General features: G+C 41.1%; 1 protein-coding gene across 1 annotated transcript in view; it reads right to left on the bottom strand.

Moving 5' to 3' along the window:
- cyth3b (cytohesin 3b) overlaps positions 1–20,407 on the bottom strand; it is a 42,907-nt gene that overhangs the window by 2,897 nt on the left and 19,603 nt on the right. The window contains exons 2-12 of the mRNA XM_085271137.1: positions 14,443–14,525; positions 13,986–14,050; positions 12,437–12,503; positions 12,218–12,336; positions 11,707–11,787; positions 10,104–10,216; positions 9,086–9,234; positions 8,452–8,563; positions 4,851–4,927; positions 2,120–2,191; positions 1,815–1,969 (exon numbers count right to left, since the gene is read on the bottom strand). Of these exons, the coding sequence (XP_085127263.1) occupies positions 1,815–1,969; positions 2,120–2,191; positions 4,851–4,927; positions 8,452–8,563; positions 9,086–9,234; positions 10,104–10,216; positions 11,707–11,787; positions 12,218–12,336; positions 12,437–12,503; positions 13,986–14,050; positions 14,443–14,525 (1,093 nt within the window). The remainder of the gene's footprint in view (positions 1–1,814; positions 1,970–2,119; positions 2,192–4,850; positions 4,928–8,451; positions 8,564–9,085; positions 9,235–10,103; positions 10,217–11,706; positions 11,788–12,217; positions 12,337–12,436; positions 12,504–13,985; positions 14,051–14,442; positions 14,526–20,407) is intronic.

Here is a 20,407-nt window from a genome sequence, read left to right on the forward strand (position 1 = left end):
TTTTGTGAAACAATAACTCCACTGTGGAGAAATCAAATCAGAGCGCGGCTGCCACAGCTAAAAACCTTCTCCACCATTTTTCAGTCCTGAAATGCTTCTTAAAAACTGATACATTGACTGGAATTATTAAATTTTTTTTTTCTAAAACACACTTTTCACTTCAAACGTGTCACACTAATTCATACAACAGCAGCTCACTTCCTTAATTGACCTACTTGGTCCAACTTCACTTCCTGACACTCAAGATGAGCAGATAAGGCCTTGCCTCTATAATCATCTCTACTTTAAAAAAAAAAAAGGGGCAAATCATAATTTCCATAAAAAGCCTTTTATCTCCACAGAACCCCGAGTCCTCTCGGACCCCTCTGGTGAAGTGCAAGCTGTGACTTGTTAGCTTTGGTAGATGTGAGTGCGTCACCCCTAGTTTGGAGCTGCCTGTGTTGGATAGGTTTGCTGGCTCAACCCTGGTGCGTTATACGCAATGTCTAATCCCCCATCATGTCTCCTGTGAATACTCTGATAGTATAGAGAGGGGAGGTGGATGATTGCACTACATTATGGTATATAAGCACTCTGTTCTGCTGAGCCAACTCTCTTTGACATTGCACCACCGTTTATGCAGGCGATTACAAAACATCCAGCATTTAGGTCATTAAAAGCAAGGTTATCACAGCTGCCAAAGCGATGGTATACTCACTGCCAGCGTGAATGTATACGATCTGATGGAAATAAAACATGTTGTTATTCGTTTCACTGTTTAATTTAAACACTGTAGTAAAATACAGTCACGTGAAAAAGAAAGTTTTTGCAGTCGTCATTTGAAGCAGTTGTTTTCTGTAGGACTCTATCGTCTCACATCACTGCGGAGGAACTCTGGCCCACTCTTCTCTGCAACGTTTCTTGAGATCATTGAGGTTTGTGGACATTTTATTTAATGCACAGCTCTCTTAAGGTCCTGCCACATTGTAGCACCTTGGTTCTACAAAAACAGGTAAAAATGCTGCTATGCTTTGGACTATTGCCTGGTTACATGACCTAATTTGCACCAAGCTGTCAGACAGATGCTCTCTCTTGTGACTGCAGAAAACTTCGGTATACAGAGCATGTAATGATGGACTCAATGACTGTGAGGTTGCCAGGTCCTGTGGCTGCAAGACAAGCCCAAATCATCACGCCTCTACCACCATGCTGCAGAGCTGGTATGAGGCGTTTGTGCTAATATGCTGCGTTTGGTTTTTGCCAAATATGGCACGAAGCAATGTGCTTCTGTCTGAAGAACATTGTACCAGAAGTCTTGTTGTTTCTTAAGATGAAACTTTGCAAACCCAAACTATGCTGTCATGTCCTTTCAAGAGAGAAAGAGCTTTCTAATGAAAACCTCTGCCTTTGAAAATAGCAGAAAAATAGCAGACAACAGAAAAAAGCAAACAGCCGGAGCTGGTGTTTGATGTTTGTGCAAGTTTGAACGTGGTGAAATCACAGAAGTATAAGGGTCAGAACAGGACTTCGAGAGAGATATAACAAGGTGCTCAAGAAGATGACCTTGAATGAGATCACCTAAACTGAAATCAAGTCAGGTTTTTGATCTCGTAAGACTTTAAGACTGCACCTCATATATTCAAGTTGTCTAGATTTAATTGAAATTAAAAAAGAACGGGTTAAAACTGGTTTCTGCCTTAAATGAATCCAACATCAAGGAAATCACATTCACGGATTTTTTTTTTATTTTTATTTGTTTATTCTGACGTAACAACAACCATTACTGGTTTAACACTGGATCTTTGTGCCGTCATTACTATTACGAGGAATCTTACTTGATGGATTTAATCCACTCCTCCTTCTCCTCAGGCGTGGGTGCTGATATCCTGTATACTACATGGTTTCCCTCCACTACACGCCCATCTGCCTCTGTCTTACAGGCTTTGATCACCTGGCCCTTGTGATTCGGGTTGTAGAGCTCAAAACAGTTCTGAAGGAGGGACAGAGAGGGGTCAAAGGTCATCAAAAACAGGTGCCAGATAATTATCTTTGGCGAAGAAATATTTTAACAAAAAGAAGATTTAGTGAACACAGTAACCAAGGGGAGAAAGGCTGAGGTCTCTAATCAGGCAACACTCACAGGTTTCCTGGGCTCCTCCACCTCCCTGATGCTGAGATTCTCCAGTGGGATGATCCCACGAGGCTCCTTGTCCTAAAGGAGAGAGCGATCAAAAGCAGGAACATGAGAGGAGGGGAAAAAAACAACCAGAGTTAGACAGAGATAGATAGAAAGAGCAATTTAGAACAAAGTCAAAAAGCAAGTATTAAAGAAAGAACAGAAACCAGAAAAGGAGCAAGGGGAAGAAAGGGGAGATCAAAAATAAAAAAAAAATCATAAAAAAATGGCATAAAATGAGATTTCTATAAGAAAGAAACACTGGAACAGCCTTACACAGAAAATAAAAATCCACTGTGATTGTAGCTTGTTGCCCCCCCCCTCCCCTCCCCTCTACTTGTGCATGCTGCAGTCTGACCAGAGGACGGGACATAATGATAGTGTCCTGAAGGATAATACTACAGCAAAGAGAGGACAGTGCTGATGTGGCAGCAAAGAAACAAAGGCCCTGGTGGAAATCTTCAAGCACTATTGGCTAATTTTTATAGTAAGGGACAATGATTTAATAGTAACCCATGCCAACCTGAGCACATATGACAATTAAAACAGTCTGCAACATTTCATCCACTGTGGCCACAAGACAAGTATGCGATAATTACACGCTAGAGTTTTCTTTCTTTTCTATGACCCAGTAACTTTAGTAGCTTATTGCCGTTTTGTGCAGAAACTAATACAGAAAGGTGACAAACCATGTTAAAACTACATTAGTTGTGCACAAGGACAAAGTCAAAAAATGAATCCCAAAGCAGAATTGCCAGAACTTCAGTTCCTAGAAGGGCAACTTCAGGGTCTTAAAATGCTTAAACGACACATTTCATAGCAGAAACAAGCATGTTCATAGTTTGGTGGTTTGATTCTGTACAGCACTGCATTTCCTCTTCATTGTAACTGTAGTGTGACACATTGCTGGGGGTATGGCCACTTTTAGTGACATATGCTAGACTCCATAGGCTTCTTTTTAAGCGGGATCTTTAGACCGTGTTTCTGGTGCTGGTGCCTTTTTTATTTTTAATTAAATTATTTGATAAATAAATGTGGCTTGCTATGCACATAACATTGTGTCCAAGAAGTCTTTTATTCTATGTTACTTAGCGCTGATTAGCAGAACTAATCTGTGCTAACTGTATGCATATCTGTGCCATACATGCATACAGTCTATGGCTGAAAAATCGTGTACATATGCTGATTAGTCATCCACACTCTTGTCCAAATATGGTCACTTCTGGCTCCTAAGAAAGATGGAGGTATTTTTTCCTGGTCTTGTGTAGTAGGCGGGTCCAGCGAGGTGGCGTACCACTAATCCCTTCTTTGACTGCTATCTAAGAGCTTTGAAGTGGTAACATTTTCTCTTTTCTCCCCTTTTTGCTTGCTTTGTTTATGACTACCTACATAGCTGTTCTTGTTTTACCATAAGTTTAGTTCAATTAAACAGATTTTGAATTAAAAAAAAAAAAATAAAAAAATCAAAAAATAAAAAAAAAAATCACAATTTTCACATTGTGACGTGGTCTGTGGTGCCACTGCAGGGGGGTGGACGCACCGGCACGGAATCTGCAATCACGCCTCGCCGGCTTAAAAGCTGAACTAGGTCCTATTACTTTGAGACCTGTACTATGAAGCAGCATTTGGTCTCTTCCGGTTAACTTCAGAGTTAACCCTGGGTTTTTAGCACCGCAAAGGTGGTTCAGTTCTTGTTCTTTGGAATCGGAGATTAGCAGCAGGTGTGAAATTGCCACCAACTGACCAATAAATTCTCAGAAAATAGCATCACCCTTCATGGAAGATAGTTCCAAGGATTTGGATAGTAGGAGGGTTTTTAGAGGCCCCTAAAGTCTCTGTTTCCTCAGTGAGAATCAATAATAAATATAGATTCTTAGACACAACCAGATGACTTGATTTTCTTTCCCGAACCAAAAAACTTTTCAGCCTGTGGTCCAAATCAGTTCATGAGTTTGTAAACTTGTGGCCTTTTCCTGTGGTTTGATGTCCTTTGACACAGAGACGTGAACTCCCAGGTGGACTGAAATGTAGGAACCTTCAGTCCATTAATGGCCAAATAAGACTGGGCCAAGAGTATACTTACACTCTGTGTACTCTGCACATCTCTCACAATGCAAAGCATACCTGGCTACAGGAAAGCGTTCAGCTCAAAATTGCAGTGTGTAGCTTTTAGTTGGGTCGGATCGCTCCATAAACAAACCACTCAGAAGTCCATTTGGAAGGCGACACCTTTTCCAAAGAGTCTCTGTGTTTTCTTTTTTGTTCATTTTAAATGGACTGAAAGGGAGAGAAAACACCCTTAAACTGAGACGTAAGAACAGGTGGTCACAAACCAAATGTTGACTCAGAGGCCGCTTTTTATATCAAACTACCAATAAACGGTGTGAAGACAGTGCAACATATTCAGTTATGTTTGGTTTGTAGAGTTTACATGAAGAGCTCCCTGCTGAAATCCATAACCGTAACAGCAGTGTAGCAAACTTGAATTGTTAATCCTCGTCGTTTTTCTGGTGCTATGGAATAAACTGCTTGTTATAATTAACAAGGAGGCTGTAGACTCAGGGTGGATTTCATACAGACTTCTGAGGATAAAAATGAAATGCTCGGCTCTGCGATGACACAAGCATACACACACAGCGGCAGAGATGCCTTTAGTTAATAAAAAAAAAAAAAAACATGTTGGTGTGAGACTCACAGTTGTGTATTCAAAGTAGTAGAGGCAGTTGTCCGTCAGGATGAACCACCTTCTCTTCCAGGTTTTCACTCTGCCCCCTGACAGGAAAAAAAAAGAGGAGACAGGAAGTGACACAAAGGCCGCAGTGACAGACTGGCTGTCTGCCCTCAGGAAAAAGAGCAGGGAAGTGATGGTCATTAATGAAGCCAACCAGCATCCGCTGTGTTTCCTTATGCGCTTTAAAATGACAAAAGCAAACATAGGTAGATATGGTTGGACTACTTGCCTGCAAGCAAGAGAGAGAGATTACTCTTGTAAATGTAAGAAATCAAAGCGGCCCAAACCAGTTATTGACTTTAAGCATTAACTCATTAGTAAATGTAATTCAATTTCCTGTGGCTGATCATTTCCAAAATGTCATTATTAAACACATACAATATTTCACATGCCTTTGAAAATTCACTTAGTGGGTTTCCTGTGATTTCCATTCAGTTTTCTGTGACGCTGCAGCCTGAGCTAACAGACAAACGGACGTCTTTTTAGTTTCTTGAAGATGTTTCAGCAGAATGAAGATAAGCTTCTTCATTCTAAAAGCTAAAGGTGAGTCGAAAATACTGGAGGTGGTCCTGACACTACACTGTCATGTGAGTCATGACTGGTAGACACATGATGACAGAGGTAGAGCAGGTCATCTACCAGTCCATGTCCCATTGCCAGAGGTTAAATATCCGTTACTCCCTATCAGCGTTACCAGCTGATGGACCAGAGTGACGAGTTGATACCCTTTATCTTTTAGAACTGAAGAAGCCTTTTGCATGTGAGGTGAAACATCTTCAAGAACCTAAAAGGAAGTCCAGTTCCCTTGAAGAACCTAAGACTACCATGAACTGGTGAACCCGCGAGACCCAACACAGACATTTCACTGTATGTGCACTTTGTGTATGCTCAGGGCTGTTGTAGATTTCTGTACCTGGGCTGTTTGTAGAAATCGATTCTCGTAACGACAGACTATACAGAGTTTCAGCCTTATCCCAATATTCATTTTTAAATAGAAGACCCTGTTTGGCTGCATATGCAAGATATTTCGGGCTGTGCCTCTTCAAATGCTCTGTGCTGCTACAGCTGTGCCACAGGAAGCTTAAATGTAAATCACTGACAACTGAAAACTGTTGGCTTTGACTTTTGAGACATGCAGGCAAGCTGCCTTGTGTGAGATTGCAGGCTACCAGCACAATCTCGCCCAACTTCAGGCTTAGTTAACTGATGACTCGAGCAACTGATAAATTATTACTGCCGTTGCCCATTCATTTTTTAAGGCAACAGGATAAAACCTCATTGGCTCTCAGGAGAGGAGAGCAAACTTGATGTGAACCTAACTTGGCACGTAAAGCACCCCTGGAGGTGAAAACGCTCACGCAAATACACGCACGTATCGTACACGACACCCCAGAGCAAGTTCGCCACCTCACGTGTTCATTTGTGCAAACTACATCCAAAACTATGTGTGTTATTAATTCCTAAGCATGACTTTTACTGCAGCATTTCCTTCCTGTTTTCATGGTCCCCTCACAGAAGCCTACATGGGTCACAGACAGCTATAAAAAGCTCTGTGTTTCCTTACATTTCAATAGACCCTGGCTATTGAATTAGCACGGCCAAATTTCCGCTGAGCGCAGAGAGACATTTGCTAAAAAAAGGCCTTATTCCTCCGTATCCTCCAGGGTTTATCTTTAGAGAGTTAAATTAGAAATATTACAGTGAGAACTGGTTGCGGGGGAAACTGCTCCAGGGAGGAACCGTGCAAGAATGTAATCATGTTAGGTCTGTGAGCCACAATGGGGCTATTTACATTCATACGCACTAGCTTGATGAGGCTACAGAGACGTTACACAGAGTTTAAAGAATGTGCAGGTCAAAGCCAGGTGTGTGTGCATGTGTGTAAACACTGTAGTAAAAACCAACCACCTGCAGTGACTTTGCTCTTTAAACCAACAATATGTGGGCTAATAAACAGGTATTATGTCCAATAATAAATCACCGCCATACAGTAAATTATAAGCTGTTATGTATGTGAGGACTGCTGGAGTACCTGGCAAGTGATGGAGCGAGGTTCAAATCAGAAACACATGGGATCAGAGGGGAGCCAACTTCAAGCAGAGTAAAAGCAAGATTTATAAATGCATGACCTCATTGGAGACGAACACACACACACACACACACACACACACACACACACACACACACACACACACACACACACACACACACAGTCTTGTTTTCATAGCTTTGTGGGGATATCTAATTGACATAATGCTTTCCCTAGCTGCTTACCCTAACCATCACCATTAAAATTGAATGCCTAACCCTAACCCTAACCCTTAGCCTAGCCATAACCATAACCTAATTGTAACCCTGACACTAAAACCACAATTTGAATCTCAAAAATGACTTCAAACTTGTGGTGACGGCATTTTGTCCCCACACAGCTGTTAGTCCCCACAAGTATGGTAAACTTCCAATTTTTAGTCCCCACAAAGATATGTAAACATACATATGTACACACACACACACTTCAAATGACTGAGATGTTTTTTTCTTCCTCACACAATAAGAGGAGTCCACGTCCAGGCTAATAAACAATGTACGTATCATTTCTAAACTATGTTTATACAGAGCTAATTGAGAATCTGCATCTGCATAGCTGTACTTGTGGGTTTTATTATTTTTCTTTTAAGCGGGCTATAATTTGTCATACATCTTTTTTTGTAGTTTTAATAAACAACAACATGACGGGGTTTTCATTAGAAAGTCCCTCACACCATAAAGTATTTAAATATATTAAAATTAGTTTTACTTTGCTTGTAAAACACCTTGTGAAGCCCATTTAAAATTTCCTGTGTATGCGGTTCACATAAAATCAGCTACTGCCCTTTTTTTTTAATGTTTGAGATATAACTCACAGTTCATAATTTCAAATCATGTGGCTTTTAAATAACCACAGCCTGGCTTTTAGAAAGAGAGGAATTCACTGATACATCACAAACAGTTGGTTACATTTATAATTATATCTGAAGCTTTGTGAGTGACAGAACTCAAAGTTACTGCTCGTAAGAATCATAGTTTCTAGGTTAAAAGGCTTTTTGTCAATCGTTAAGTTGACCTTGAAGACCTCGGTGGATGACTCTGCTCTACACCCCTACACTTTTATCTGAATTCATTCAAAGCTTTTCGAGCTTTCATGTTTACAGACAGAATGACATGCATGCATATTTTATATGCACTGTTTGCTCCGTTCACAAACGCGACCAGACCTTCAATGAAATGGATCATGAATACACTCCCATGTATAAACTGTAAGATACACGACTTGTATATAAAAGTTGAATGTTTGCTGTTCTATTTTTAATCATATGGGTGTGTTTGCAAGGTTTTATCTATCTTTCAGTTAATTTTTTATGATCAAAGGAGAGTGCACGAGCAACAGTTACCACACAGTTTAAGTTCTCATGAGTCTAATTCTATAGTTGCAGACCAAAAAGAAAGAAAGCAGGAGTTCCTAAATAAAGTCAAGCCGGATGTTTTGCATTCCCCCAGAACCTGAGCGCGTGAGACTCAGACTAACCTAATTTAAGCAGCCAGCCTTCTCTGTCTGGGTTGAAGAAGGTGTGCGTCAGGTCGTTCCCGTCGTCCTCGGGGATCTTAAAGGGTTCGCTCTTGATGCTGTCGTATAGATTCTGCACAGAGAAAGAAAAAGCAGAAAAACGTTTACGCTTAGATGAAAACACACACACACACACACACACTTCTAACTCACGTGCAAAAACATTCAAGCCTTCAACTACCGGTGCATTAAACGTGACACTGAGAAATCAATTTTCAGACAAAGACAAAGATTCATACATCAGTGACTCTGGGACCTCGAAGATTTTTTAACAAGGTTCCTTTTTGTACTGAAGGAGCACTTTGGCAGACACGACAGCCTCTCGCATGCGAGTCGATCGACTTGTTTTTCGTCTTTTTCTTATTAAAGTTCATCATTATCCTGAGCTGCAATGTCTCAATTAGGGAGGCATGACTCTGCTTTTCACAGAGGAGACCTATAAGAGAACCTATAAGTTTCCTTTTTGTCTGCCACATTGAGAAAACCCCAAACATTTAATTTAATCCCTCCACTTTTACCTCCATAGTGTTTCAAATGCATACCACATAGGATAAATTCATCAAACCTGACGAAGTAATCAAGTCAAAGCTCTCACCCTGAGTAGCTCCTCTGGGAGATCTCCCCCTTCATTGATTCCTCTGTTCATGGAGATGAAGCGCTCCACTGGGGGCTTGTCTCTGACGTTGGGATTATGCAGGCTGGTGTTCAGCATGATAATGGCAAAAGATAGAACGTAGCATGTGTCTGTGGAGGTAATTACACACAGTGTCACAGGGAAACAACCAAATACAGCACATGCACACTCCACATGTGTGTGTGGAGGTTATAGATTAGTGTGGATGTGATAAAAATAGTAGGCCATTCAACTTATTTGCCATAAAAGGGAATTAGAAACATCTTGTAGCACATTTTCACACCACAGATTGAAGGAAAACCTGATAAAATGGAGAATTTAATCAACAGAAAAGCCCATCTTCTGACACAGTGTGTTCCTGCTCTTACGACTCGGTTTCATCCATCCACACACTAAGAGCCCCAGACAACATCCTCTGCATGTAATTTATAACCCAGTGTGCACCACTCTTGAGGGATGACCAATAACCAAGTCTGGGTGTGTCACCACTGCACCACATCAATATTCACAACCCGAGCCGTCACCTGCATCCTCCTTAACACTAACACGTGAGCAGGAAGGCTATGTGCAACAAGCCAAGACGGCGCTAATGACCGCTATTGACCGGTGATCAATTTCATTATCACTGCTGGAGACACGAATGCTGATCACACAGGTAATGAGCAACTTGCCAACTTCAGTGGAAAACTGTAATTGGACTTCAGGTCCACTCAAGTTCACAGAGAGGCTGAAATAATGAACAAATATTCTGAAGCTGCACCCCTACGCAGTCGTGAAATCTCCGCATGTAGCCACAAGGTAAAGATTTATACAGGTCCAGCTGTCCGGTGAGAGACGACAGACAGACAGAGGCATTGATTTGAATCCGGGTGGTCTGGTGGGCAGAGCATGTTATCCGTCCTGGACTGTCTGGCTGAGTCTGACTCATATATCTGCTGCGGTGCAAACGTGTGTGTATGTGTGTACGTGTGTGTGGTACCTGTGGACTGGAAGACGCCGGGATTGCATTGGCAGTACCTGGAGGCAAAAGCCTCCATCATACGATCAATCTTCTGGGCTTCGCCGGGAAGTCTGAAGCTCCACAGAAACTGCCTGCAACAGCAGAGAGCGAGAGGAAAAATGTAATGATGTGTCATGAAATATTGATGTGAATGTTTGTAACAGTATCTGTGTTTTTCCCTGTGAATTACAAAACAGTATTACACGGCACAGACATTTCTTTATATTAGGAGGGTGTGTTTATGGCATAAATGAAGACGTCTTTGCCAAGAGGCAGTTTTGTTTTTCTAGTGTTAGATTAGATTTTGATATTTCTGCAAAAAAAAAAAAAAAAAAAAAAAAAAAAAAAACAGCACAAAGAACACTCTTGTCTTTCATGGGACACCCGACAAACCAAACAACTAGAAGTTAGAGCAAACTTTTAAAGCTGTGCATTGGAAAATACTCTATTTTTTAGCACTTTGAACACAGCTTTAGGCAGGAATCTGATACACTGATCACCTAACTTGATGCGCAGGTTTGCATGACACATTGTTGACATATAAGAGGTGTGCACACCGGCTCCTCTGTTATCAGTCGCATGAAAAAATATTTATTTAATGGTGACAACACATGTTAATGTAAATCAGCATAAAAATATAACGTGTAAAATACATTTTGTCCCAGAATCTGCCAATTAGTTAATTATATGTAATTCCAAAGTAGGTAACAATGAATATACGTGTGACAGTGCCCGCACATAACAAGAGATCAAAAGTAGCATCGTTGTGCCTCCACTTGATCTCGTCACGGCCACAGTGCTAGTGCAACAAGTGTGACAAAGCAGAGGCCTCATCTGAGCTTAAACCTGGATCAGTTTTTGCTTGGATGTGCAGAGCAGCGGTCTCCTTGTGGACCGCTTTGCATGGTTGGTCGTTATGCTCTCCTCCAACTTGATTCTTATTGGCAATTTAGAGAAAAGCACTACATCAATAACATCTCAGCAATATCCAATCCCATATGAAAAGTGTTTTGCGAATTCAACAACAACCTGACCAACTTACAAATTTGCAAATCACATCACAAACGACAACATGACCAAACCATCTAAAAAAGAAATTATCAGCTAGCCTAATTGTTCTAATATTATTTTTATAATGCCAATTGGTGCATCCCGGGAAAGGTCTCTGACAGATACACCGCTCCCCCCACCCCCACCTTCCCTGCAAACAGTCGGTTGGCTCAAGTGTGGGAACAATTTCAGTCAGGCCAAGATTTTTTACAGCCGTGATATAATGTCATATTTCAACAGTTTACAATGGGAAAACCAAATATGTGAAGTGAAGCCAAGGCGGATTTCTTTCAGTTTGGTCTGTAAAACTCGGTGCACGTCTGGTGTTTACTTTGCAAAAGAAAAGTACCAAAGCAACAATAAAACTTGTAAAACACCATCTTATCGTGCTGCAAACTCCCGTATGTTGTTTTGGCTGGTTTTTTATACTTGAAAACAAGCCTGCCCTTCACAAACTTTACAATCTGCACTGTAGTACCCACTCACCGTCGCCTGCTTTAATTCTTTCTTCCTAATATGAGTTGTTAAGTACCTCAAGGCTTGAACGAGGTTGAGGTCTGCAAACTCGTGAAGCTCCACAAACGCCTGGAGGACCTTAATGTTGAAGTCATCCCTGGGGTGGTGGGGAGAAAAAAAAAAACACATGTGATGAGTAGTTCAGCTTAAACAAAAGCAGAAGAAGTGATGAACTCCTATGCTCAGTGACTGAAGGTGGAAAGCAAAGTCCTGCAGCCACGTCACAGTGCCACTCTCAGACAGAGAGCCACTGTGCCGGCTGAGACAGGCAGCGTGATGTCCCCTGTTGTTTTGACATCCTATCCCCATTGACTTCCCTTCGATAAGAACCACATGTCCCCTACACTTTTTTCCCCCTCTTTCAGCGGCACGGTCTCCTGGCACTATTGTGCTCCATAAATCCAGACCACCAATTTCCCAGGGCTCTATCACTGATGTCTGAGCACGTGCAGTGCACATCTCACAAGGATGTGGGGAGAGGAAAAAGAAAGGTGGAAGGAAAACAGAGAGAAAACTGGAGAGCTCACCGTTCCCCTAAATAGTCCCCGATGACTGTTTTGTTGAGCCCTTCTCCTTTGTAGAGGAACTGTGCAATGTCCTCTGGGGTGTTCTGGAGAAGATCATTCTCCAAAAGAAACTGGATTCCCTGTTTTTAAAGAGAGAGCAAGCGCAGTACAAATAGGTATTTTACTCAGTTTCAATGAATGATTTAAATTTAAACTCCAGAGCTGTGGATCTCCTCTGACCTTCTTTGGGTCCATGTTGAACTTTTTCCTTCCCATGGCGATCTGCTTGTTTCTTTGTGTGGTTTTGCTGTGACAAAAACCAAAAGAATAAAAAACCCAGAAAACATCCTTCACATGACAGCCGAGTCCAATTTTGCTCCCCGGCTGCTGCGTGTGTTTAGTAGGTCACTTTGTGTCGAGTTTATTCAGGGCCTGTCAGAACTGTGTTTACCAACCACTCAGTCAAGTAAAGGCTGAGTTTACATTTGGATTAAATTGAGAAAACTTGAATTTCGTTCACAACATGTGATTGTGCATCAGCTGTTACTGCTCACTTGAGTGTATCTTGTCCCTTTTCTTTAATTCATCTTAGCTAACTGGACGTACATTGTCCCTATTAATGCTGGAAACCCTTTTTGCTCTCACTCCTCGGGGAAATCTCCACCTTTGCGTGTCTTTGAACGCTCCCTAAGCCTTACGTATGCCCAAAAATAGCTGGAGCCCCTTTGCCAGCTGCGCCTGAGACACACAACAGCCTGACACGACCTCGCCCCACCTCAGCAACCAATCAAATGCAGACTGTTTGGTTAATGTTAAGTCGAGGGACTGTCCTGCTTTTCTCCTCAAACAATGGGGTATTAACATGTTAACACACACACACAAACTGACAGGTGTGAGTCTCACTGCAAAGGTAACTGTTAAAAGAGTAGCAGAGCCAAAGCAAACAAAAACTAATGAGCTGATCTCTTGGCGGTTCATTGAAGCCATCCAAACATGCAACACTACTACTTTTTGACTTGACTTCATTTAAATCTCCAACACTATTAGCTATCCTGCTAATTAAGGCCTAGAGACCAATTAGTGACCATCTAGGGACCACTGGTCACTGGGGAAAAGAGTGCATTCTGCTACTGGTTGATGAAATACATTGGTTAACTTGGTTAACTAAGGCACAACTTTGAAGGTGAATGTTTCAGTTTTTCCAGTTTCAAAGCTTCACAATCGCTCGGAGAGTAAACTGAGTGTTTGCAGACAAGTTGGCGATTTCCATGTAAACTACAGAGGGACGCGGCAATCTGCTCATAAACAAAGCAATCACAAAGAGGTTTTTGGTGGAGCACCACCCTCTTTGCAACAGATTTCACCTAGCATCAGCTAGCAACCACTCAACACCTATTCAGGATATACACATTTCCTTAGCAATCGGGGGCACCGACCACTTTCTATGACTGTGTGACTGAAGCTTAATTTAGCATTTGAGGAACTGCTGGTACCAGCTATTTAAATGTTCGCTTTTTACTTCTTTAGTCCATTTGATATAATTTAAAATTAATACTTTTTACATGAATTTATGTAAAGAAAAAAAAAGATAAAACTTCATGTTATCTTGGTCCTATAAAAACACCAATGAGCATTATTATTATTTACTTTTAGATTTTATTGCCTATTCAACGACAGCTTACAGACAAAACTAAGAGCCAAGAAAATGCTATCATAAGCACACAATTCATAATGAAAATAATCACACAACATGTAAAAAAAAAAGAAAAGAAAAACCATCAAAACTCACCTCTCCCCCACACAGGTTAGCTGCTCGATCTCAGTCATTACCTCTGCAATCTCAAACTTCAGCCGCTGAAATCGAAGGACAGAGTCGCTTGTTTCATAAAGTCAAGTTTATAGCTCCTGAGACGACACAGTGCAGCTCTTGAATGATCTGCAAACACAGTCTATGATTTTATTAGTTAAATATATATATAATAGTGAAAGGCTTGCTTATTAATATGACGAAGACATATGTCATTTCATGACAAAAGGCAACAGCAAACTAATATAAGTAAATGTAACAATATAAGATCTGAAAACAAATGAAATAAGGTTCATTGTTCTGCACTGCACCAGAGGACTTTTCAGACATGCAACGCACATCAACAACCGTGTTTATTAGTTTGAGGCTTGCTCCGAATCATTCATTTAGAAGTGTTTGATCAGATTACTCAAATAACATTGATTCCACTGTTACTCACTTCAATATCATCCAGAAGCTCTTTTTTCCTACGCCGTATGTTTGACAGCTCATCTCTTTCCTCTAAAGACAGGTCCTCGGGCACTGGAAAACACCGCGTGCAGGGAAAATGAAATAGCATGTGAGTGATAGAGAGGGGCAGGGTTATGACGGTGGATTAATTTAATTCAGCTTCCGACCAGCCAGACAGAGTCACGGGGATTAAGCTTTGACAGCGCATACCTGTTCGATGAATCCATCCCCAGAGACATTACTCATGACCCAAATTAATACACTAACTGACTGAATTGCCACTTCATTTTGAAAGCAGGGATTAAATGCAGCAAAGAGACTGGGAAGGAGTGTGCCGGGAAGTTCCACAGATATATTTTTTTGTGGCCTTTTCTACTCTTGCATATTTTATGTTATCCTGCAGGTGGGTGTGCTGTTGAACCTTGGATTATTCACAAATTCCCTTCCTAAATATGAAGATTAAATTTGGTCCAATTCTGATCCCTGATTACAGATTTATTAACTGGTGAAAAGTCTTTGCTGGAGCTCACACAACGTCACATGGTCAGGTTAGTTTTTAACAGGTGATTTCCACGCATTTCAAAAAGTCCCAGAGGTCTCTCAATAAAGTGAATGCCCTGCCAACATTCATGCTTGCTTTGCTTTCATTTCTGTCTCTCCAACCTCTCATAACAAATGGAGCAGGGTAAAGTTTCCAGTTTCTTCAGGCGTTCCACAGTCCATCATTTCAGCTTCCAAAAGCCTTTTTGGGAAAACAAAAACCACTTGGTCTTGCAATCAAGCTTTCATTTTTTGTACTCAGGATGTCATAGTGAAATACTATAGACTCTTAAAGACTACCAATCTAAATATCAGTGGTGTCATTACTTTATAGCAATACTGAGGAGTGAAGATTCAACGCACAGCTCTGAAATCTCTTATGCAAACTTTCTTGGACTGTCTTTAAGTAGTCTACAGGAATAGTTCTCCAGGCCTCTTGAAGGACCTTCAAAGCTCTTCTTTGGACGTTTTCTCTGCTCTCTCTCAAAATGGTCCCACACTGCTTCGGTAATGTAGAGGTCTGGACTCTGAGGAGGCTGTGGACACTTATTTTGTATCTCTCTTCTGAGCTCCTCCAAATATTTTGCTGACCATTTGAAACACAAACTTTAAATTTAGATTCATCACTCCATCAGATGTACCAGTAATTTTTAGTCTGGTTCTCGTGTAATTTGGCATACCTCAGCCTTTCCTCCCTGTTTCTTTTCCTTCTGAATGGTTTCTTGCCAGCCGCCCTTCCACTGAGACCATTGCTGATTAGGCTCCGTTGAACAGTAGATGGATGAACTCACGGGGCCAGATGCATCTCTCAGGTTCTATGTCAGGTCTTTGGTGGATTTGCTCTGGTTTCTTAAGGACATCAATCTTGGGTACTGTTCATCTACTCTACATAGCTTTTCTGCCAGTTCTTCATTTGTTTCCCACTTGTCTAGTTTCCTCAAACTTTTTAAGGACACACTGCACACCATTCCAACATATGTAAAGTTATCAGCTGGTCTTTTTAATCACCTTGTTGGAACAAAAACTACATTTGTTCTGTAAAACTGTGTTACCTTTGATTTTTTTCATAGAAAAAAGAAAAGCTAAAGATCTAAAGGTACAATTTAAAATAGTTTCTTTGCTAAGTGATAAGTGTAGACACAACACTGATTCATCCCTTGAGTTAGGCCCCTTTTTCATGCTTGAATTAAGGTACAGCAGGCCTTAATTCAGTGCAAAAAACAGACAAACAAAAAAACATTCCTCTGAAAATTGTCAGGTACAAGGACTGGATTGAAAATGAGTGAACAAGTGGCCAATGTCCAAAGAAAATGTTTTGAAAAACCTTCAGAAAGACTGTTGCTCAAGACAACTTATTTAATATTTAGAAGAAAGTCAGGCTCCTTGGAAGCAAAATACGAAGTAATGCGGGGTGGCTTGAGACTTGTGCACGTTTTAAAATAAAATATTATTAGAAACTGCTTAAGTATATAAAAAAGTATGAAATGTAGGTTCTTTATCTATATTATCATGTGAATCCTGTTAGTGTGTTATATAGTTTGTGATTTTATACATTAATTACTAAAGTATAGATGTATCTAAATCAAAGAGCAGGTTTAGACGATATGAGGCTTTCGTGGTTCTCATGAGAATTTCCTTTAAAACCAAATTAAAACCACAGAAACTTTCCTGCTGAAAAGCAGATGACGTCCATAAACAACCCTCTGTGTGTGTGTGTGTCGGATATGCGGGATGGCACACAGACACACACACGACCACTGAGCATCTGGCGAGGCCTGCCCCCTCAAATATTGGCTTTTTGATAGTCAACTCTCATCGAGCCGTCTTTGGGGGTAATTAACACAGCAGAGAGAGAGCAGCACATCACATGTTTTATAGCATGAGCCAACAGACAATGTATGCACAGGTGAGCACACACTATGCTCGCCATGCATGCATGCATGCATGCATGCATGCAGAATTTCACTAACATGACATTTATTTTATCCTACCCTTAAGGTCCCAAGAGCCACCTACTTATTTACTTCATTTAACCGTTCCACGCCAAACTCTTCCACCCCCTTACCCCCCTCAGACCCCACAGAGAAAAATCTCCCCCACTCTTCCACACATCAGAAAACAGCAATCCATTTGAGAGCGAGCTGACAGGAAGTAGGTCATTTTCACATGGAGCTGTACCAGATTGAGCGTCTCCTACGCCGTTCCTCGCTCTCGCGCACATGCACACACTCCCCCTCTATCTCACCCTTTGTCCGCCTCCACTCTAGTGCTTGAAGTGGGGGTGAGAGCAGATTCAAATCCCCAAACTGAATCATACCACTAAGCAGCTTTGCAATCCAGGCACACACACCCACCCCTCCACAACTGTAAATAACGGAGAGGAAAAAGGGAAAGTTATTTCCTCTAGTCTTTATCTATCTACTGTATCGCTCTCTCACACCGTCTGAATCAGTCCCTCTCCCCGGTCCTGCTCTGTAAGACAAAGTGACAGAAGCAGCATGGACTATTAGGTTATTATGTTCGGAGGGCATGGAGCTCATGTTATCACAGATGAGCAGTCGGTCGAGAGAGTAGGGATCCAGATGGGTGTAGATAGACATTTTTCTCACACTGTCTACCAAGACAAAGCAGAAGGGGAAAAAAGAAAGAAGCAGGGTGCAGTGCTTCAAAAAAGAAGAAAAAGAAAAGTAAAAAGATATAAGAAATTTATAAACGCAATTATTACACATAAGTGGGTCAAATGTTAATGGAGTATAAAAACTGTGTCGACCAAGCAGTGCAAGACTGAATGATGACGCACTCGTAATGTGCCAAGACATCAAAAGAAGCTCTTTTATTAGCTTGACTGCACTGAGGAAAAACCATATTTTAAGATGTAAACTTTGACACATGGTATAATGGTGCTCTCTTCTCACTCTTTTACTTCTCAAAGCGTCAATTAAGCCTGTAAATGTTCCAAATGACAAGGAAACTGTCGCTATTAACACAGCTGCTATTACATTTAGACAATACAAGATATTTTTTGTAAAAGATTTGCAAAGTGGGAACATCGGAGGGAGAAGACGATTGGGGCTGTGTGGGTTGTACGGGATCTTTTTATTATTATATATTTTCAGTCTTTTTTTCTTTATGGTATCTTCAGATAGATGACTTTTGCTGTAGTTACATGTGAGGAAACAGAGGTTTTAAACCACTGCATGACCAAACCAACTGAGATGATGTGCTGTGCACGTGATTTACCTTTGAAATTGATGCATTCAAGACCAGGACCAGCTCTCCAACTATCGCAGTCAGATGCCGTCTTCAAAGTGACTTTGGTGCATCAGGACTTTTATCAGTTTGCGACTGAATGCATGGAACTGCCAACTTTACCTCAATCTATTTGTGATAATTTGTCAGTTGTTCTGTTTTCCACAGAAATCAGCCAGAACCTCGCGGATCTGAAATTAAAATTTAGAAATTCCTCCAAAAACAGCAATGCAGTTACTGCACGATGGAGATTTATCTGCAAAATTACATAGTTGATCGGAATATGACCAGAATGCAACCAGTTGGCAACCAGTTGAGGAAAGTCCTCTATTGGAAAGACTTGTTCAAAAAGAGATGTTATGGACTGACTCAGACAGATTGCCAACATGTTGGAACCTACAGATTTAGGGTGTTGCACGCTCAACCAGTGGGCGATCAACTAGCTGCCTCAGCTACAGTTGATGAATATGAGAAAAGTGAATGCAACCACCAAGCAATCACCAATTTAACACAGCCATAAGAAGGTTGCAGTTCTGTTTTTAACTCTGGAGTGACTGAACGATTAGGAAAATTGATGTATCGGAAATGTTTAAATATATTTGATTCAGTCTTAATGTATTCTTACTTGGCAGAAAGACTGATACATACTCAGCCATCTAATAAAAATGAGTATACTGTACTTTGCTCATTTTTGGGATCCTTTAATCACATTACTAGATTCTGTGATCAAATCTCTAAATCTAATACTTTACTCCTGCAGCAACTACTGAACTCCAGACACGGCACAGCAACTAGACTCCAGAAAATAAGTGCAACCACTTAAAAAAGTCTTCTTCTTTTACACTTTGGTTTTCCACACAGATTAAACAAAAAATAAAAACAAAAAAAGCAGTACATCATGTTAATTAGTAAATATTAGACTGTTTCCTTTGTTTCTAGCCTACGATAGAAGTGGTTTCATATTGCCTAGACAGACAAAGTTGTATCAGCCCTCTTATCCAAGTCTTTGCAAGATAGCAAACAAGCCTAAAAATGTCAAGCCACTTCTGTGAAATCAGACTAAAAGTTCATTGTTGACCCTGTTAAAAAAAAAAAAAACAACTCTACAACTTTAAAGGTTTGTCATGCCTGGAGAGCACAGAAAAATTGTAACTGGTATCCATGACAAACTCCATCCCGTGATAGCCCCAAAACAGCCACTACAAGGACTGCTTTGTTGACTTAAATGTGTGACATTTTTCATTGAGTGTAATGCTGAACCCGTGGAAAAGGGTCTGTGGAGGGTTAAAGGAGCGCAAAGAAAGTTGTGACGAGTCTGCTTCTAAGAGAAACAAAGACACAAACGGGAGTGTTTAGTGGCAAACGGCAAAGAAAAGTAAAGGCACAAGAGTGAACAGATAGCAGCCCACCAGACATCTTCACACTCTCTGCCTCTGTTGTTCTCGATTCTTGGCTGCAGTTAAGTATCCTCATAAAGTGGTAATTGTGGAGCAAAGAGACCCCGCGGACAACCTACGTCTGAAATGCGCAAAACACTCCTCCATCCCTCCTACTCTGGCTGAAAGAGCTCGATTGGACCGGAGAATGGGACAAATTGTCTGAGAAGATCAAATCTGTTTTGGTTAACAATCCCCCTGCTGTGTGTGTTTTGTAGCATGTGGAAAACTCAGAGTAATGTGATATGATTATAAGGCCAAATATCACTGTGCAGCCGGCCCTGGGCATCAGATGCACTATACATCTAGAAGTTTGTGGGTGTGTATTTCCATTTTTTCAAAAAATCAAATTAGGTTATATACAAACGCTCCACGCTCAACCCTAGGCTCAGCCACACAGATTACCAAAGCAACACCACTCAGCCATTTTATATTATGACTCAGGGGGCTGCTGCTCCAGTTATAATCAATACATCATCATAACAGTTCAAACTTGCGTGCTTAGCCTTTTTTCCCTGCATTAGTAGCCAAGAATGTACGGATGAGTAACTGCCCCTGTGCTGAAGTTTTCACAGACATCACGTGATCCCGAACATTTCCAACAGAAAGGTCACCGAGTCTGAATCTTCCCCTTCTCGGGCTCACACGCATCGTTTTCCAGTCTTCAAGCCCTGTAACCAGACGGGTCATTGAAGGAAACGGTTTCCAGGGCCTAATCCGTGGATCGAC

This window comes from Mchenga conophoros, linkage group LG4 (assembly GCF_057382185.1).
Source record: "Mchenga conophoros isolate Kocher_MC1m ecotype Shallow Benthic linkage group LG4, M_conophoros_male_GT1.1, whole genome shotgun sequence".
NCBI lineage: Eukaryota > Metazoa > Chordata > Actinopteri > Cichliformes > Cichlidae > Mchenga > Mchenga conophoros.